Source organism: Notolabrus celidotus, chromosome 3 (assembly GCF_009762535.1).
Source record: "Notolabrus celidotus isolate fNotCel1 chromosome 3, fNotCel1.pri, whole genome shotgun sequence".
NCBI lineage: Eukaryota > Metazoa > Chordata > Actinopteri > Labriformes > Labridae > Notolabrus > Notolabrus celidotus.
The window spans coordinates 16,969,740-16,991,060 of record NC_048274.1 but is presented as its reverse complement, the minus strand read 5'-3'; the positions used below and the strand labels follow the sequence as shown (position 1 = coordinate 16,991,060).

The 21,321-nt window shown below is 40.2% G+C and overlaps 1 protein-coding gene across 1 annotated transcript; it reads right to left on the bottom strand.

Moving 5' to 3' along the window:
• Nucleotides 1–630: 630 nt before the first annotated feature.
• Nucleotides 631–21,020, bottom strand: slc12a4 (solute carrier family 12 member 4). The gene is given in 34 exon segments (XM_034680839.1): nt 631–2,243; nt 2,246–2,278; nt 2,400–2,533; nt 2,641–2,828; nt 2,990–3,097; nt 3,355–3,486; nt 3,776; nt 3,874–3,910; nt 3,913–3,948; nt 3,951–4,040; nt 4,311–4,370; nt 4,373–4,399; nt 4,402–4,495; nt 4,883–5,053; nt 6,419–6,439; nt 6,441–6,482; nt 6,484–6,520; nt 6,697–6,819; nt 6,992–7,090; nt 7,260–7,378; nt 7,611–7,785; nt 7,870–7,927; nt 8,048–8,146; nt 8,509–8,673; nt 8,869–9,083; nt 9,434–9,675; nt 9,784–9,914; nt 10,088–10,097; nt 10,167–10,211; nt 11,444–11,550; nt 11,553–11,588; nt 12,039–12,171; nt 12,272–12,369; nt 20,796–21,020. Coding segments are annotated over 34 exon segments (3,258 nt in total). The 5' UTR covers nt 20,932–21,020; the 3' UTR covers nt 631–2,187.
• Nucleotides 21,021–21,321: the final 301 nt, after the last annotated feature.

Below are 21,321 nucleotides of genomic sequence, written 5' to 3'. Positions count from 1 at the left end.
TGTTTGTTTCTCTGGAACAGCAATAATGTTAGTTTGATCTGGGGCATATTCAATTATCCAAAAGTGTCCCCAGAACCCCCAAAAATCCCAATAAACATTTTTTTAATCAAATTTTTAACTCCATTACTAACCATTTGAATCAAGATATAGTCCATTGGTGTTCTTTAATTCTCACAGATCATGATTCAATGAGGATAACTCCCTTGTTTTTCATTAAAATTAATGTTAAAACTGTTTTAATGTACATTGGAAATACCAAAATATAAATACAATAGTTTTACATGACATTGATTTTTGTTCATTTTATTTTACATTTTGAATTTTTTTTTTTCATGAAGGGATGTTGATAATTTAACACGAGACCTCTTCTGTAACATGCTGTCCAGATTTTTATGCTGCATTTAGCTGGTTTTGAAGGCATATATTGCCTAAAATAGACTTTAAAAAGGGTCAATTTGACCCGCAACATAAGAGGAGGGTTAATATATATATTTTCTTTTTCAATTTTACACACATGCATACAATTACATATGAGTATTTTGTAATTAAAACATATATCACACTAACTTTATTCATATAAATGATATGAAAGATATTTTACATAAATATCTTCTCAAAAACAGGAAGCAGTTTATAAACAGATGTTCTTTTATTTTGTCTTACAGAAAAATAACACATAGTGAAATTTTTACAAAACATAGTGTTCCTTTTTGTGTTCATTAAACTGCACTTTTTCCAAAACAACTCCCTTTGTTTTCTTTTTTTCTTTCTTTTTTAGTATTGGCACATTAACTTTGGTGAGCTTGCTTTAATCTCCTAATTTTGTCATCACCATATGCATTATTTTCAAATGATCAAATATATTTTAATAATAGCCTCATTGCTGCAAAAATGAAGCTTAAAGCATTACTAAAATACTGCTAACATTACGTTTTCATTCAGAGTGTTGTGCAACAAAAACATACTGTATACCAGGGGTAGATAAGGAGCATTCTCTGGACAGTGTGATAGGTGTTAAATGTCAGATTTATGCCAGGGTCTATCCCTTACATATGAAACGCTCTTGGCTTTAAGATGGTTAAGTCTGCAATAGAAAACAAACAGCTGCTCTCGACACTGTATGCTGGCCTGAAATACTGAAACACTCTGCTTATTAGAAGAAGCCTAAAAAAAAAAAAAAAACTCTAGTGTTGGCTGCATCAGAGTTGATTGAAGTTGTTATCACTATGATTATAGTCTTGACTCTTGAAACATTGTGCTAACAGCTTGTATGGGTCGTAGGTATACTACAGAAATGTTACCGATGTGCTTGTTTGCAGTACAACCACATAAACAAGGTGTAAAGTAAAACTTAATGACTAAAAAAAATCACTGAGGGTTGAAATGCTGGACACCGACAGTAAAGCTACTGTATAGAAAAGTATTTACACAATGTAAATACGATTTATTGCTCTTGTAGAAATTAAAAACCCCAACCAGAAATATCAAAAATGGGGTGTATTTCATAAAATCTGACGGGTCTTGAATTTTGACCCCTTTATGTGCAGATGAGCTTTTCATATTTGAAATAATACAAAAAAATAGTCTTTCTTCAGTGACTCACACTCTTTTTTTCTGTCAGTAGCACAAACATCTTTCCAAAAATCATAAATTAAAACTCTTTTTATAAACTTCCTTTATGATCTTTGACAACTACATTTACAAACTCGATGCTGTGCCTCCTATAGAGCAGAGCCAATGTCAAACATTACTTTCAGCAACATTGTTATGCTTCAGTGGGAATCCAGGAGAAATAAATAAATAAATAAAAATGTGCTTCCAAAATAATCAAAGCGCTTTAAAAGGACAACGAAATCTTGCACCTATAAAAAAAAATGTGTGAACTATAAATAAGAAACGCTTGTCTAGAGTTTGTGTGTGACTTCTTGTTTTCTCCTTTAAATGTAACAACTTTCATTGGTAAAGAACAGCAGAGCCGAAGACTGATGGGTGGATATGTACAAGGATGTGCCTCAGTATTCTACAAAAATAGAAAAATACATCTTTTGTACTAAACGTCCGTACTCCACCATGAAAGTGTAAAATTGATGACTCTAACCAGAACTTTTCTGGAAGCAGAGTCTAAGTGCTGCTTCCTGTTCGGGGCTGGAATGTGTTGTGATGAGGCCGATGCTTTCTTATATTTGGTCATGAGTAGATAGTGATAACTTCCCGACCTCCACCCCGCACCAGCAGCACTCTTCCAGGCCTTCAGTCAACACCTCCAGAAATTCCATGTCTGAGGTACAGTGTTAAAGATTAAAAACCAAAAAAACTAAAGCCAACCTAAATAGATAAAGTATCTTCTTCACAATTACTCAAGACCCCTGTTGAACAATCATGTAATTTACAAAGGATACAGTTCTCATCCCCCTCTGCATTTCGAGGTGGTCCTGGCATGTTGAGCAGCACCAATCGAGCATCATGGGACCTGTTGACTATCACCTCATTTAACTTCACAGCTGTGTGCATCCGCCGCACATTAGACTGATCCCTAGAGAGCAAAAAGAGGCACACACGTAAATTGTAAAATGAAATAAAAAATCTGTGCTGATAACAAACATAACTCAGGGGAGGTGACATGTGGAGCTCTCTACTCACGGTTTGAGGCTCATGAGCTCTCTGAAGTTCTCAGGAGCGTTGTTCCTATTCCTCCTCTCAGCCTCACACTTCTCTCTTGTCCATGTCATCTGTACCTTCTCTGGAGGAGCCTCTATCACCTCCTCCTCCTCGTCTGAGTAAAGACTTCCCATACGCACCAAAGAGTGTCTGTCCTTCACCAGCTGGGCCTGCAGAGCAGTGAAAAAAACAAGGCTTGGTTTTCAAAATACAGTACGTGACTATCAGCTAGCATATAACAGAGTTGGCTTGATAAATAAATTCCCAAGTTGCACAATAGGCAGACAAACAGTTAAATACGTGAGAAGTAAATCCAAATAAGCAAACATACTTCTCTTTGTCTCTCTGCAGTCGACAGCCTCATTTGCCTCAACATCTGTGACCTCTGCTCCATCATTAATGTCCGCTCATAGGTGTATGCAGAGATGTCACTGTCATGCTGAAGTACCATAGGAGAAACATAATTCAAATCAAATAACACACATGTCCATTCAACATAGAAAACAGAGCATGAAAGAAAACCTGTTACCTTCAGGGAAAGCAGTGTTTATAATTCTTTGAATCAGGTCAATTGAATGATGTAGAGCACAACATACTTATTTGTTTCTGTGAACAATAAGGGTCATCTGGTTTCACTTGCCATTTGTATTTCCTGTTAACCTTTACCCAGTTTACTTATGTAAGAGGAATTCTCACCATCTCCACCACCTCCACCTCAGCCTCTATCCTCAGCTGGTAGAGAAAGGTGGCCAGATCTTTCTTCATCTGGATGCTGTTATCATCCATCTGTGCCACAGTGAAGATGCGCATCTTGCATTTCCTCCCAACCTGAATGCAAAATCAAGGATCTGGTTTGCTACAAGTGTAATGTATAGTGCAATAATGAACAGATATGAATAAATTTCTCTGAGAAATAATAAATTAAAACAAAGGTTGTAAGAAGCAACTGTTGCAATGACTATTTGTGGAGTGCAAAAGTTGTGAGAAATTGCAGTTTCTTTTCTTGTGGTTGTCATGACACGGAATTTGTTCTTTTAATCCTTTTTTATTATTATTAATTTAAAAACACTAAAACCCTCAGAGCTTTTGAACCCCTTTTCATCATTTTTGAAAGAACCCTCAAAGATTTTCATGTTAGAAATGGTTAAACTACATTATCTCAAACTTCTGAATGAGCTCATTAGAATAAAACTCAAAGATATCCCGCCTTCTCACTTGTGCTGTTTAAGCAGGAAAGGCAGCAGCATTAGCATCCCCCATCATGGACGATCCACCACACATCAATGTGCCATCTGTGAAGCGTTCATGGTTACTCGGGTAAAAGGAGACATTTTTGGGAACCATCAGGGCGAGCTGGGCAGCTGTGGTGCAGCGGACTGTGTCTGAGATAAGAGGAGCAGAAGGAGGCATGGTATTACTCACACTGTTTGAATGCATTTAGCTACAACCTGTATCTGTATACCGGTCAATTTAAACACATGTCTTTGAAAATACAAATATTTCATTCACATGAGCTTTTCGGAACCACAGGTACTGTACCCAAGGTTTTTTCTAAAGAACATGAGCAGCAAAGTGAATTCTGACAGCAGTAATGGCCATGCTGCAAAAGCTGGTTGAGACTATAAACTACTGTACATCTGTGAGGCACTTACTGATGAATGTCTTCCAGGCCCGAGGGTCCTCACTCTGTCTCCAGCCGTATGGCCAGCCATCACCACAGTGTTGTGCTTCATTCCCCCAGACCACAGGACTGGATCAGATGGACAACACCCTCCCGCACCTTAGCAGCCACAACCACCTGGCAGAAACCTTTCACTCGCTCAATCTCCATCATGTTCTAATAGCCTGGAGGACAGTATGGCATTTTAACTTTAGTCACATTAAGATGAAAGCAGTGACGAACACTTAAACAGCAATGAAACAATATTTATTCATTTCTGATTATTTAATGATGCCTAAAAAGATTTTGGAAAGTTTAGACCTATATGCAGATTGAGGCACATTCCTTAAACTAATATTAGAACAGTGCATGTTGCAAAATAAGGTGTGACAAATGTTTTAAGCTGATATTGTAGCATTTTTTCTTTTCACTGTGCTTCCCTTATAACAACAGGTGTTTGCAACAATAAGTGGCAGCACAGTCAGCACCAAATCACAAAAGAGAATAGTATAGAGAGAGCACAGTATAGAGCATGTACACCATACAACCCTTTCTAGTATTCACCTGTTCGGCCGCCTGCATTTCACCATAGCTGTCCAGGAAGTTACCCTGGAGGACAGAGCCCACGATTGTAAGACCCTTCCCTGCCTTCAGCTGCGAGGCAAAGGTGAGCAGGCGAGGGTATTTTACATGGAGGTCCTCATCTAGCTTCAACAGCACCAAGAGCTGAGGTCTGAAGAGCATAAATAAACAGTCAGTATGAGACAAAGGGAGGGAACAAAGTGTACCTTTTCATCCCCTGTTAAAATGTGTCACTTAAGTCATTTACTTAGAAAAAAATATTGGATGAAGTAGTGAAAATGAACAGACTAAAATGATGATAAATGTGTTTTTAAAGAGAGAATTTTTCAGATGTATCATTTACCACATACTTGATGCTCATATAGCATTTAAAAAGGAGTGTGTCACCTCCAATTATGTCATTAAATGCTGAAATAAAGTTATCTAATCAAGACTGTATTTTTAAGTCACCTATATAAGTGTAAAAGCTCTTATTTGCTACCAGAGTTATCCCAGTTACACCAACTCCTGGACATGTTCTGAGCCCTCTACTCTCTAAGCTGCTTTATTTACATTTTATTGATACACTGCCTCTGTCTATGTTCATTACACTATTAGCACTAACAATTGTGTCACTGTCGTAGCATTTGGCGTGCACAGCAAAAGAGGAAGTTCAGTGTAAGAATAAGGTTGCAGTAAAAGATGAGCCACAAATGCAAAGAAAGAAAGATTCCAATGATAATGAATCATTCTCCTGATGTCGCAACTTCCTAAAAGTGTTCTACATGCATAGAGTGCTTACAAAATTATGTTTTTTTTTTCTTTTTTTGTTATGGTCTCACTTCAGTGTTGTGACATTTAAAAATGACAACGACTGTCAATGTGTGGTGGCAGTGGTGCACTCAGGGGATCCCTTTTGGATTCCACTGTAGTATATAAAACATTACAATTGCCTTCTCTGGTGCCCTTTCCGTGGGAAAATGTATGAAAACTGCTCTTTGCCCTTGGTTGCCCTTGTAGTTAATTATGTTAAGTTATGTTATTTGTGTAGTATAATCAATACTATAAAATGTATCAATAGTTTTGTGGGTTTTTTTAATTATTTAATTTCCACCACAATTGGTCACCTACATATCACCAGAATGCAGGGAATCAAGTGCTAGATGCTCAAAATGCTCTGAGAGGACCTACAGACCCTGCCCTCTTGTTACTGCTGCATCAGTGCATTTAAATTAACCCAAAACTGTGAGTACCAGGGTTTCAAAGGAGGGGCCCTTTCTTTTAGGTTTTCATACCTGCCCCTTAAACTGCCTGACTACGCCACTGTGAGGTGGTAACATCATGACTTTAAGACTCTATTAGTGGTCAGAGTGACTGTTGAGTTTTCATTGCAACTTTCAGATAGTTTTACATTATCTCTAACCACAGTGTGAAAACAACTGTATATCCCCATAGTGCAACGTGGCTCCCTCAGAGGTACAAGAGAACAGAAACTTTCCAGACATTCACGGCAGATCCTCAGGTAGTAAGCTATACCTTCCAGTTCTTGTTATGAGGGGGTTCCAATCTCGAGCCGTAACAAGGCGTATCGTGCAGCACTAAGGGGACAGTCCTCTTATGCCATCACCCCACTCTTCTCAGCTCTGAAGACACAAACATAACAAGACAGACATTTTAACAAAACAGCTGTCCACGGAATCCACAAAAACATGCAAAAGATCAGATGGAAACACAGTGATGCCACCACCCTCACACCACAAATACACTTACGTTTTACAGCAACACAAAAGAGCAAGTAAGTCAAGACTGGAACATACCCCTGGTACTCAATGTACTTGTAGATCATTCCCCGCACATCACCATTGGCTACAAGCGCGTAGTACCAAGAGGAGATGAACATCAAAGCCACACACATACTCATGCCGAGGAAGGACAGAGCCCTGCGGATGGGACATAGAGTTAAAAGTGACTTTATTCAATAGTTTTCATCATAGAGGGATTTGAAAGTGTAAGACAGTCAGAGATGGTCCAATTGGGAAAAATTAATTGTGCAACAAAACCCACCACATGTGATAAGTACAAGTACAGTAGACACTCTTGTACGCTACTCACCAGTGGTAATATTTGAACCTTGGCCTCCAGTTGGGAGTGCGTAGAAGAGTCTGAACAGCACAGGCTAAGTTCACGAAGAGATAGCACATCAAGAAGAACCTATTGAGCAAGAACACAGACATTATCATATTATCAGTGGTAGAGTTGAACCAAACTAAGATATTTATCTCTATGAAATGTCTGAGAGAAGTTGATGTGTGGAGTGTGTGCAATAAGTACTTGGAATGTGTTATATATTTTCAGCCTGTATGCATGTGTGTGACCTTACATAGAAAGAATAGGAGCCACCATATCAAGAGAGGCGATAAGAATGCCCAGCTCAGCTATAAGACCAGTCAATAGCAGAGCCCATGTTGGCTCTCCGTTTGTCTTTCCATGACCAAACACCTGAAACATAGAAAGGACTCAAAACCTTTACACAAACAGATGCAAATCACTTCTTTTTAAGTACTGTTTCATATTCAAATAAGCTTGCTGCAACACAAATACAACCAAATGCAACTATTTCTATCCCAGTATGCTGAATGTTATGGCCTGTGTATCAGCAGGAGTCATTTATGCCTGGCATAAAATGCCTGTGAGGTGATTAAACAATGATGACCAGTGTGTGTTGTCCCACCCTGAGGAAAGGAATGATGTTGTCCTTGGCAATGGCCTGTAGAAGCCGTGGAGCCCCTGTTAGAGACTGCAGGCCTGCCCCGACTGTAGAGAAGAAGGAGCCAATGACAATGACCCATGGGGACGGCCAGGAGAGCGTTCCCACCACCAAGTTTTTTCTCACTGCGTCCCCAAACCTGCAAATACATGCTGATCTTTTTGCATTGTTAAATTGAACACTATTAGTTGTACTGAATGGCAATCAAACACAATGAACTTACTTGTCTCTGAGGACTACTCCTTCAATGCAGGACCCAAACAGGACAACAGAGCTGAAGTCTGAATACAAGAGGTCAAGGGACTTAAGAAACGTATAGATGTATATCAAATCTGCTGTCCTGTTATGTTTGGAGAGGCAACATTAGTGTAGTCTTTTTGTTTTTACAACAGGAAGGATACAGACAAGGGACGTAGTTGTAATAGCTAAGATAGTCCCAACAGGGATGGACTTCTGAGCATCACGGAGATCCCCAGATCTGTTGGAGCCTGCCATGATACCTAGAAAGGGATAAAACAACAGCTACAAACCAAGAGTATAAACTGGTTTGACTCTGCCCCCTACTGGCTAAAAAAAGAAGGTTCAAAGCACCCTCTTCGGTTGAACTGAGTTTGACTTGTTTCTGTGAAAGTAAAATCATTGCAAGTAGCTACAGTCACAATCTGCATGTTGAATCATGTTAGGAATGTGTATTTAACTTTGAAAGGTCACTCAGGGATTCTCTATATTTGTTATAACGCTTGAATACTTGCACAATCATTCCATTAGCTGTATAATCTAAGACTGAAGTTGCACTCAATTAAAAATAAGTGTAGTCTGTGTTTCCTAACAGCACATTTTCTGGTTATTGACATTGCTGTACCTGTGGCAGACGGGAAGAAGATCCCCACCAGTAACGTGAAAGATGTGGCGATGTCTGCTGACACATACATGCCAAAAGTCTCCACAGCACCATGAGCATCCACGGACTCAAGTGAAGCCTTGTCTAAGATTTCACCTTTCTGCATGTAGTTGCCCCACATGTTTTCTAACAACAGAGAAGAGACATCCAATCGTTAGCTCACATTAGAGCAGACATGCATTCTACAAGCCTTTCAAAATAGTATGGTATACTTTTCTGGGAACAAAAGTGTTCATTTCTACCCAAGAGTTGGCACCTTCAGTATCTTATTATACTGCATTCTTTATACATAAATCCCAGATGAAACTATGATAAATTTACCTCTTATAATCCCGCTGCTCAGTCCTGGTATGCCCTGTATCTCTGTCACATTGTTCTGGATGAAGTAGTCGTCACACTGAGCATTGCTCATATTCCCAGGCAGACAGAACTTTTCCCACAGCTGACTGGGCACCGTGATGTTTCCCTTCGTCACAGCCTTAGCACACACATCAAATCGATCCCTCGCCAAAGTCCTGTTTCCCAGCATGCAGATCCTAAAGAAATAACATTGACAATAAAAATAATTATTACCATCTAAGTGCATTATTTCCACCTACATTTTCATCACTGTCATCACATACCGTATGTCATTTTTTGTCATCATAATAAAAAGTAAAGTCAGAAATATTTTCTCACAATGATTTAATTTGGCTTTGGATCATGACAAGCTTGAAAAAAATAAGTGAAAAATGAAGAACATTATTTATATTCTATGTGAAATAAACATCTCATAGAAAATTACTTAGTACCAACCCCCTAAACACCAAACCCACAATAATTCCCACTACTTCCTTTCCAGACAAATGTTGTTTTTCATACTCAAAAACCTTCTCTGCAGACTTACGGGAATTCAGGCGGATGTGTCATGGATTTGATTGCCCCAACATAGATGGAGACAATGGAGATAATGACGCAGGCCAGGAAAAGAGATGCCAGCTTGTTGACATATTTCACTCCAACGAAAACCACCACTGCCATCAGACTGAGGCAGATAGAGCCGTAAACTCGCATGTTGTTCAGCATGGCACTGTCATTCCCAAGGGGGTCTGTGGCGTGAAAGATGGCCGCCTGGGGGACTAGATATTTCTGAGGATGGAAGAAAAACAACAGGACGATTACCACACTGCCTTATCAGTACAGGACTTGTAGCATCCAAAAGTGAACTGAAGGAATACTATTTCAGCAAACACTGACCAGGAAGATTTCAATGGCACCCAGTATGTACATGGCAGAGGCAAAGGTGGTGCCCAAGTAGAAGCAGAGCCCAACAGCTCCTCCAAAACTCAGGTCCAAGGGAGGTGAGATCATAAAGTATGCCCCTCCAGCTAACAGTAAAAAGAAGTATTACACATACCATAATATAGGCCTATGGACACTACAGTAAACCTCTACTGTCCCAAGTGGAAGAATATGGTGTGGAAAAATCTGTTAAGAGAAGTCATTAAGGACCAAGGATTTGAAAAACAGTGTATGTACAACATATGTAAAGTTCAGACACAGGGTATGTGCTGGAGTAATGTATACTTGTCTCGTTAAGTTAATTGACAGGAGTGAAAGTAATGCATTACCTGGACAACACCATTTGTAGCAATGGCACTCATTGATATAGCTGTGAGCATTGTCTGGAAAGGAGAGGAAGAAAAATTAGACATATTGTCATATAAATAACTATATTAGCTGATGAAATTGACATTAGAAAATAATGCACATCGTCCATCAAGAGAGAAGTATCCAGGGGCAGGTCTAGAGTGGCTATTTTGTCAGAAGTAGGATGTTGAAATAAACTATATAGTTTGTTTTGCAAATAGCTGCTAACTGTCTTTGCATTTAAATGTAGAAATGCAAGGAACTCCAAGGTTTAAATTGTGACATTAGGACATTCGTCTTTTTAAAGCTGTGAGGAGCTTTGGCTGGTTTTGAAACAGATGGAAGTCAATAGAGATACTTTTTTAATGATCTACAAAAAGCAAGCAAGATGATATAAGCACAACACTGACACTTTATGTGTCGTTTTTTAATGCCCGAATCATGTCATGGGGTAGTTGTCAGACTAGATGATTGACAGCACACTAAGAAAAGCCTCTTGCTACTTTTTTAACAAAAAAAACCTCACAGTGGATGATATGTTTGACAGTTTAACAATAGCATGGTGACATTTTTTATCTCTAATTCTATGTGTACAAGGCAAGATCAACAAAGGACAAGTGGTATTTTTGTCAACCAAAATCAGCACAAACTGAAAGTTCCTTACTGAAGCTTTAACCCTTTAAAAGATTTAGCTAACATGATCTTTGTGTTACCACTCTGTTGGTTACTTTTTAAAATATAAAAATAGACATTACCATTGTGTCCCACTTAATGGAGACAGAAATGAGGAATAAACGCTGTTCAATATGTGTGTCTGAAATACCTCATGTCACTCCTGTGTAAAACATGTGCCCAGTTAGGACCCCACCCCTGTCAATAAAGTCTGGACATGCCTCTGAAGTATCTAAACATTAACATTATACTATAGAAAGTATCCTTTAAAGTTAATAAATCATTGTATTTATCATGTGATGAAAGGTAGAAGAATACTGACATACAAAGAAAAGAAAAATAGATTTTTAAAGTAATGTTCTCAGTCACAGATTATTGTCTCTACCACATGGTTTCTATTGGCTGGTTTTGCAATAAATTCTGGCCTAGATGTGAGTGGTGTAGAGTAGCTGTGGTGTGTGCTTTGTTTAGTACGGTGTGAGTGAGTGAGTGAGTGAGTGTGTGTGTGTGTGGGTGTGTGTGGGTGGGGGTGTGTGTGTGTGGTTGTGTGTGTGTGTGTGTGTGTGTGTGTGTGTGTGTGGGCGTGCATACTAACACAAGAACAGCACATGAGGACAATCAGGAGAGGACTGCATGATGCCAGCCATCCAACGATCCACGTCAGTCGCAGGAAAAGTATGACACCAAAAATGTTCTGCAGAATGGCAAGTAGACCCCCATCAGGGTGCCCAGTTGGGAGACTGATAGAGAGAAAGAGAGAGAGAGAAGAGAGAGAGAGAGAGAGAGAGAGAGGAGAGGAGAGAGAGAGAGGAGAGAGAGAGCGAGAGAGAGGGGAGAAGAGAGAGGAGAGATGAGGGAGAGGGGAGGGGGAGGAGAGAGGAGAGAGAGAGGAAGAGAGAGAGAGAGAGGAGGATATTGACCATGACATTTCAGGAAACAAGTGGATTGATCATTAGTATTGATTGATGTACTTTTTAAAGGTCATCCAATCATGTTATCAGCTCTTTCCACGTATGCAGGTCTTACACAGCCACACTGTGACTGCAGAGCGTCCAAAGGCAGAAGCAATCAATCAGCAAGTCTTAATACTAAACCATAACTTCAGCCAGAGGTGAAGGATAATGTTTCTCAACCTCTGAAGACTTTGTGTACCCGTGGCAGAAACAGTGAAGCATGTGTTCCTCCACTACTGACCTTGGGGGTCTTCCTACGCGAGGCCTGTGTGCTCTCCTCCTCATGCTCCTTTGCTCCCTGTGTGATGTTGGTGTAGCTGACCAGGCGGCTGAGCAGAGAGGAAACCTTAGGCCGGATGTCCAGCTCTTCCTGGAGAGAGACAGAGAGAGAGAGAGGGGAAGAGGTTATATAAATGGCTTTGGTTTAAGTTTGTTTTTAACAAAAATATGAGAATGTCAAAAAAACAGACCTCAAACAAAGCCAGGTTCCGGTCATAGAAGTCATTCCTCTTGCCAGGAGCATCAGCACTGTTGAGGAATGGACTGTCCTCGTTATGATTTCCATGTCCTATCAGAGAGGAAAACTTCTGGTCAACTTTATATAAAAACATCTAAGCTGTACAGCCAATATAACTGACACAAAAGCTTTTATTTGAAACTTCTTACTAAAAACCACAAAGAGATATTTATCTGGATGTTTTGTAAAACCTGCAGTAATATCTACATCACCCTGTCTTGATGGACACTTATTTAATATTACAACCTGACTTTCATTGATGGTAAAAAGTGCCCAGAAGTCAAGTGAAAGCAAAGCTTATTCTAATCTCAATTCCATAGAGAATAAAAATATTTTAAAGTTCCTCATTTGTATTTATATTAACCTGAAGGTAAAATAATATGAACAAAAATTAACTTCCTAGCATTTTCTTTCATAGGCTGCAGTTTTAGTCCAAAAATACTTTTTTTCTCATGTATGTTGTCTTCAGAAATAGGCAGGCAACAATTGAAAGCAATACGATGGAACTGGTATAAATTAGTCCCATGTCGTCTTCAGAAAAAAGTAAGAGCAACTTTTCAGTCAACTTTTGCATTTCACAAGTAGAGAGAATATTTAATTATGTCAGTCTGAAGCTATTAGTCTTCATATTGGAGGATAAAATAAGATGACACAAAATGATAAAACAAAGTGCACAACAGAAACATAGTCTTCAATGGCAGTTCTAGTTAAAGCACGTCATCAATATCCAGTCAGCCTTTAACTGTCAGTTTATTGTTATTTCTTAGTGCAGTGGTAAAATGTAGACACTAGAGTCATGCAGTGAAGCTGCAGTGAAAGGCCAAAAGCAGCAGAGCTCAACAAAGCAAAGTCCATGTGATAAATAGGCATATAATTAGACTTTACTCTCATTAATTTCTGCTTTTGGAGAAAAGAACCACACAGAGATGAGCACAGTGCCCGGAGCAATTATTTCACCAAAACAGCTCTGCAAACTTATCACACTAACATTCATCACAGGCATGCATACACCTCATTACCCCTAAATTACCTAACCTTGGGTTATTAGAGCATGTAAACTCCAACAGCAGCATCTCAAAACACAAAGTAATCTTGCAGCACAAAGACTGCAAAGCTACAAAGTAAGTGGGCATGAAACTAAAAAATAATCTCAACAATGTTTAAAATGTCCCTGCTTTGTTGAAAGTGAGTCTGTTGAGTGTCAGCGCCAGTCTTCACTCACCTGTGTTGTGTGTCCCACTACTGCTAGATTCACTGTGGGTGAGCATAGCTGTGTGCTGTGTGTGCAGCCCGCAGCAGTGTACTCTGTGCTCTAGCTGGGGGAATAGTCAATTACTATCCGGGACACCCGGTCACCCAGGGTGAAAACTCATTCAGAAGCCTGATCTAACACATGGTGCATGATGAGGGGGGTGAGAGTTGGGGAGGAGAGGATACAGTGGTAGCACACTCAAAACATGCATACAGCACCTGTCTGCTCAGGGGGTATAAGATCCAAGGGATACATTAAAGGCATCCTGAAGAAGCATGGTATTTAAGAATCTATATGCGCAGTGATGTTTAGGATGGATAAGCATAAACTCTGTTCCACCTCATTATCCAATTAATGAAGCCGTAAGTGTATCGCCTGACATAGGTCTTACTCTCCTCAGATATCACATATAACAGTGTTTCAACCTGGAAGACAAATAGAAGTATTAGGACTTTTGACTGATTGAATAACAAACAAGAGCGGTCAAAACAGCTCTCATTTGTTGGATGAACAAGTTTGTAAGACAGGGGGTTGTTTGTACTTAATCTGAGGGTTTTCTCAGCAAACTATTCAGATTTTTATTTCTACATAATTTGGAAAGTACTATTTATCATATTCCTATACTTCAAAATATCGGACTATTTTGTGTTAGTCCTGGTCATACAACCCCAATCAAATCTGATTTGATTCAAGGTTGTATGACAATATACAAAAAGTTTCAGATCCTAAACATTTAAGCATGAAGGCTGAATTCTTGTCGACCTCTCTTTCTAACCCCTGACAACCACTCAGCTGGGCTGTAGTGATGTGTGAGAAAAGATGAGAGCAAAAATGATACCAACACTGTCCTCTAGTGTCCACTTCATGTCAGTGGCTGTATGTCTGTGTTTGAAGCGATAAGGATGAAGAACTATTGCAGATCAGATGAAGACTCTGATTAGCCTGAGGGGACATCTAGCATTTCTCCATAATGTGTTCTACATGATCTACCCAAATTCTAAAACCTAAAGTAATAAAGTCTCTATCTCATTCCTGGGCTCGCAAACTGAAAGTCACCTTCATTTTGGAGCCAAGGAGACGGTGGGGGTCTCTTGTTAATAACCTGACATTAAATGTCTAATTAAAAAGATTAAAGATTAACAGGCATGTTATGAAGGCACACTGGAGTCCTGCTGTGTGCACTGAACAGCACAGAGGCTTTACGGCAACGTGTACCGACATGTCATCTTGGCCCCCACCGAACACAGCAAGGAGATCAAAGACTGTCTCTGCTGTGGGGCTGACACGTTTACAGAGAGATGCATCAAGAGGACAAGTTAAGCATACATGACTTTTGCTTTCCACTGACAAACTATGTGGAGAAAAGGATTCAAGATAAGGTGTCTTTTCTGGAGGCAATAGATCAGCTAACTTACTTTTGGCTATTTGCTTTCAGTTGTTGCCCCAGACTGTGAGTCAGGACTGTCTGAAAGTGTGTGTTGTGTATTTAAAAGCAGATCAATTCCCAGACAAGACGCTACGCTGTCAAGACTTTTCAAAGTGCAAGGAGCACTGGGCAAGATTTACAGAAAACTTCTTAGTGCAAATCTTAAAATCAATATGATTCATGTTCTGTTGTAGGTCAAACCAAAAACTTCCAGTGAGAAGCAGAACTTTAACACTTTTCTCAAAACATATTTCTTAGGGACTTCACAGCTTACCTGGCTGACATATTTGGGTTATTTAAGAGTTCCAAAGTGATCCCTCAAATGCACATTTTCCTAAACCATTCATGTTCAAGTGAGAAAGAAACTCTCCAGTAATGTGCCTCTGCTTTTCAAAGCCTATTAGACATGGAAAACAATATTGGTGTCCATTAGCTTCTTATGGTTTGTAAAAGCCTCTTTGCTAAACTTCCTCTTTAATAACATTCAAGACTTAATACCAAGGGGCAGAGAAGTCATGCAGCTAAGCCTACCCTGCCCAGCTAATTTCACTTTGTACAGCAAGTTGGCAAGGGAGTTAAACTAACTGCGTGCTTGGAGTCAATGGTGCGTGTGTTGTTAGAGTACATGTGTATAAATATAGAAAGAGGGAGACAGAAGAAGAGAGAGTTCATATAACTTGCTTAAGCTGTTTTACTCTGTATGCCTTGGAATCATAACAAGACATAATGGCAGTGGGTGTGGGGACGTGATACCTCTGTTATCTGTGAGCTTGTTTAGGGGTATTCAGGTTGTTTTATGTTCACAGGTCTGTCAAATGTTTCTCTCAAAACTCAAGTCACTCTGACAAATGACTGTACTAGACCTGAAGTTATTTTTCCATCCTTCTGCATGAGGCAAAATTGGGCATGAATGATGATCCTAAAATGTTAAACTTTGACATGATCTATAACAGATAGCACCGCTACAGTCATCAGAATCATCAGGAAATTAAGAAAAACACTTTGTCCATGTTTCATTTGCAGGAGTTGATGTTGAAGTCCAAAGTCGAAGGCAGAGCCAGGTTGTGTCAATATGTGTTTGTTTTTTTATTACTCACACATGTATATTTAATTCTGATGCATGATTGTCTGCAGGACAAAAAGTATTTCAAGCACACTTGTATACACACAAGAGACATAGAAAAAGCAAATCACAAATCTACATTTCCATCTGTACAAAGTTATGCTTATCTCCTTAAATTGTAAAGGCCTGGAGTGCTAGCTTAGCCTAACTGTTAATTTGCACACCCCATGTATAGAGGCTATAGTCTTTAAAGCAGGCAGTCCAGGTTTGGTTCCAACAAACGGTCCTATGCCACATGTCTTTCCCCGTTCTGTCAACCCAGATTCCTACTCTATCCACTGTCTGACTGAATCAAGGCACAAAAGTCCCCAAAATAAACTAAAAAAAGTACAAACCAGCATAGAACTGAAGAGCACAAATCTCTGGCTTTATAAAGAGTTGTTTTCAATGATCTCTTTGGCCTACATGGGCTGTTGTTGAAATCAGCTGTAGCAACAGGCCACAAACCATCTTGTGTGTGTGTGTGTGTGTGTGTGTGTGTGTGTGTGTGTGTGTGTGTGTGTGTGTGTGTGTGTGTGTGTGTGTGTGTGTGTGTTCAATCTGAACAGAACAGAGGAATGCTTACCTGCTGAGCGGTGCTGCAAAACACATTAGCTGCGGACGACAGCAGCCTCAATACCTCAGGGGGTCAAGGTGACTGTGTTTGTGTGTGTGGAGGGGGGTATCATGCAACAGAACAAACCTTGAAGAGCACACTTATTGAATAACTGTTTATCATATATCACTCATGTCCAACATAACTCAAAGTGTGGTTTGAACAGGAAACTGCTTTCTGCAGCGTGTTAGTAAAACAGTTTTACGCACACAATGAAGTTCACGCTCTACAATTGCACAAACACACATATCAGTCATGTTTACTTTGTAAATGTTAGAGCACATATCCTAGACTATGCAAGCTATGAAACGGATATAGAGTGCCTTTTCAATGTACACATCATGTGCTGTGAGCAGAAAGCTACCATGGTACCAAGGTTTAGCAAACACCCCCTAAAGAAAGTATAAATCCTGTTACGGCACTTTTGTCAACAGTTGCTGTTTGTATTAATTGTAAATGTAGTCGTACGAGAACTGTTCCTGTTCATTTTACTCCTTTGTCTGAAATTAACATTCAATAAGGATAACGCATGATACAGTTTAAGAAGAAACTTCTAGTAGTAACTTCTGCTATCATGGTGCTTTGATCAGACCTGATAATAAGCCTGTGTATGCGTATTAAAAAGGCAGATTTTAATTTTGTGATAACCCAAGATGTGTTATCATGTATCAAAATCTAAAGATGCAACCGGTCTGATGATGTTGTGCAAAAGTATCACGTTTTAACTTCATCCTACCGATAGAAATCATTGCTTAATGAAAACTAGACTACACGTCTTCATCGTTAGTGCTGCATTGTTTGTTATCTGATGTCTTAATGATCAGACACACTGAGTGCAATTAATCAAAAGGTTCACATTGGGAAAAAATAGCATCTGAGCTGCTCTGCCTGCTGCGTTGTCACTTTGATTCGAATAAGCAGATGGAACGAACATGGCAGATGATTTGATGGAAATAGAGCTGCATCACTGGAAATGATGTGTGGCAAATTGTCTAATTAAAATAAGAGCGTTATCATATCAGGATCTCACAAGAGTATCACATGGACTTGAACTTCAGTTGATGCGTGTGTCTGAAAATGTTCTAACTCTGTCATCAGCTCAACATTTGTGCTCCAGCAGTGTGTGTTTATCTCTCCAGGGCCATTTGTGTGGCATGCCAGACAGCATGACAGGAATGATCCCCTGTTCTCCTGAATTAGAGAGGGAACACACTGCAGCATTCTCCATGTTATCCACTCATTACTCATGTTTCTCAGGAATTGTTTGATTTAAGCCAATGCAAACAAGATATATTTACACTGCACGGTTGTTATAGGCCTGTATTTAAATAGACACACCTTCGAGGGGTTGTTTTGTCTTTCCTTTACACACATTGTCCTGACATATTGGCATTACAGAGAGTTGTGCTAAGAACTTATTAATGGCACACATTCAGGAGATACAGAGCAGCAAAGGAACATATTTGGACCCAGGTGTCTAGCTGTCTGGGGAAAATGAGCCCAACAGTTGGTCTCTACCTATATTAGAGAAAGTATGTGCCTGTTACGCCATAAGCTAAATGCTTCTCTTTGTTTATCAGCTAAGTCTGTTCTTTTGCAAAGAGCAAGTACATTAGTTGTGTGTGTGTTTGTTTAACAAAGATTTTATGCTGCTTGCTGTGGCTGGAGAGGCTGACAAAATCAGGTCATAAAAACGTAACAATGAGTAGAAAGACTTTAATATGCTGAAATATGATGTTTTGTTTGTTTACTGCCCTCAAGTGGTCAAAATAATCATTCAATTCAGATTTTAGAAATACAAACTACAAGGCACACATCAGCTGAACTATCTTTTTATGCCTTGTGACTTTTACAAACAAAGAATGAAAATCTATTAAAATGAATACAAGCTGTTCTTATCCCTTATTTTATAACATAGCTCCTATTTTCCACATATCACACAAGAAACTCCGAAGAGCAGACTCTGACTAACTTTCCTCCCTGTTATGTGAGGGCTATTTCATGTTGGTTGCTCTTGCTCAGGAGTGCAGCACTGTTACAATGAGCACAGTGTAGATGCTGTGCTTGGTTGAACAGAGCCAAGTTCACAGGCTGGAACAGACTCTGCACTGTGTCACTTCCTCCATGCTGCTAACGTCACACTGGAGCTGAGACACAGGCACATAGGCCCGTCATACTCTGGCCCACCACTCCCATGATGAAATCATGCTGGATCCACACCCACTTTTGGACAGCTTATACCGCAAAATACTAACCAACCCAACTTTTGTGCTGCCCAAAAGTGCCATAATACTGCATGGAAACTTCAGCTGGAGAAATGGGGAACCTGAACAGTCTAAAACGACTACCTTTAATGTGCTTCATCACTCTTATTCTTCAACAAAGCTTGTTTCTTTTATAGCTATTCATCTTAAAAAGACCTGAAGATGCAATGACCTACATTGACTTGAAAAGATACATCAGCACAGTTCCACATGTTGGAAACCTAACGGGATTATACTGTGCGCCCTTTGTCCATCTCATAATAATAACACACCCTTGCTTCCTCTTCTTCCATTTCTTCTCACCCTCTTTAACACATAGTCATCTTTACATCTTTAACTATTTTTGTTCTCAGTCTGCTTCAGGAAGCGTCTTGCGGTAGAGTGATAGTGAGTTATGGTGACAGGAAGACGAGAGAGACAGCAGAAGGCTCACCCGAAACTCTTCCATAAAATTTGGAGGGTTATTTCAGGACATCTGCTTCTCCTTTTCAACTTCTTGCATAATGGCACAGAGCTAAAGTTCTGCTGAACAGCATCCAAGCTACCACTTTATGACACTTACAGTACTGTCATATGTATTCTTCTAAGTGTATTTCTGCTGTTTGAGAATGGAATTTGGCTCAACAGGGTCACTTCCATGCATTCCACAAATATACAAGCAGACAGCTAGGTCAACATGTGCTCAGTTTCTTCGTCTTGTTATGCTTCAAATATCAATTCACTTTAGCTCCGTGCCTCACTGAAGCAAAGATCATTTCATGCATGGAGGCATAGAACTAATTGCTTGAAATTGATTAATATGCATTCATATATCACTGCACAAACACACAAATGCCCATGCACCCCTTTTTTACACTCACTGAGAGCTAATGAACCCCAAAACAAGAACTTCTATGAGCCCAAATTTCCATGTATTTCTAAGCACATTCAGTTAAGAAGCAAGCCATTCACTGAGGGTGTAATGTTTATAAATGGATGACCAGTCAGTGTGTGGTTTATGTGCACCGCCTGGCCTTCTGGGCCCTTTGGTAAAGCGTGGGTGCTTCATTTAGAGGCCACACCATGTGTGTCTTTTATTAAACAACTCTGTTCCCCCATCTGGTTCACTCCCTGAGCCCAGACAAAACAGCCCTGTTCTCACATAATCCCACAAGCTCCTCTCCGTGTCCTCCCTTTCTTCTGTCAGGGACTTCATCCCCCCTTTCCATGCTGATACAGTGGAGAAACAAGTGAGTGACAGTGAGAGACAAGCTGAGGCAGAGAGGCGAGGAGGGAGAAATCTGCTCCTGTGTTGTTGAGCAGCCAATCTCTGTGAAAGGAAATCCCTCTCTGGCACAAAGAGAGCTTCATCTTTTGTGCAAGGAAGCACTTGAGGCCTTTTCTGGTTGCGGTGGTACCAGCCCCTCCCTCGCAGAATCCCACCCTCTGTTGTGCTGTTCCCCACGGCTCTCACCCCCTTCATTGTTTTCCTTTTGTTAGTTATCTGTTCCTGATTTTATTTTAAAAGAACTCCAAGAGTGACAGGAAAAATTACTCCAAACTGTAAAGAGAAAAATTGCCATCTCTTTTCCCCAAGTGAGCTGTCAAACGCAGACCCGCCTGCTATAGGAAAACTGCTTTCTAGCTCTGGACAATTGCCATGGTAACCATACAACCAGCTGTTGAGAGCCTCTCAGGACAAAGCCTTACCCATGCTGTGTTGGCTCTTACTCATGAACTATCACTTTTAGGACACACTTCTCAGATTAGCTACTTCCAAATAAGTCATGTTGTGGCCAATCTGGTGGATAAAGGGTTTAGAAAGTTATGTGACTTACCATCAGAGCTGACAGTGTCTTGATGATCAGGGTAGTCCTGTCCAGTGTCTCTGTAATCCACCCAGTTAATCCCCTCCAGACTGTCATATCTGGCCTGAGCTTGATCCTTCACAGGTACCACAGTGAAGTGAGGCATGTTTTCATCACTCTCCTCTGCGTCTCCGGCTCACACTTAACATAGCAGGCTAGCTGTTAGCCTCAACCTCAGCTCAACTCCCACTAATGGCAACTACATTCCACTACACTGCGCTCACTTCCTCTGGAGGATATTACCATAGTCCCCGCCCACAGGCCGGCCCCCTCCTGGGTTTTGTGTGTGAACAGAGAGGGTTATGGAGGTCTGGGGGATGCTTTTGGAGAGACACTCAGGCAGAAGAAGTGAGCTGAAGCCCAAAGTTTGATGGAAGGGCTGGCTTTGTCATCCCTGAGTCATCACAGGGTAAAAGAGTGTAGGGTGACCCCCTCTCTGCGCTGTGTGTCATAATGACTGCTGACAGAGTAAACCATGTCTGTTCAAGGTTCAGAC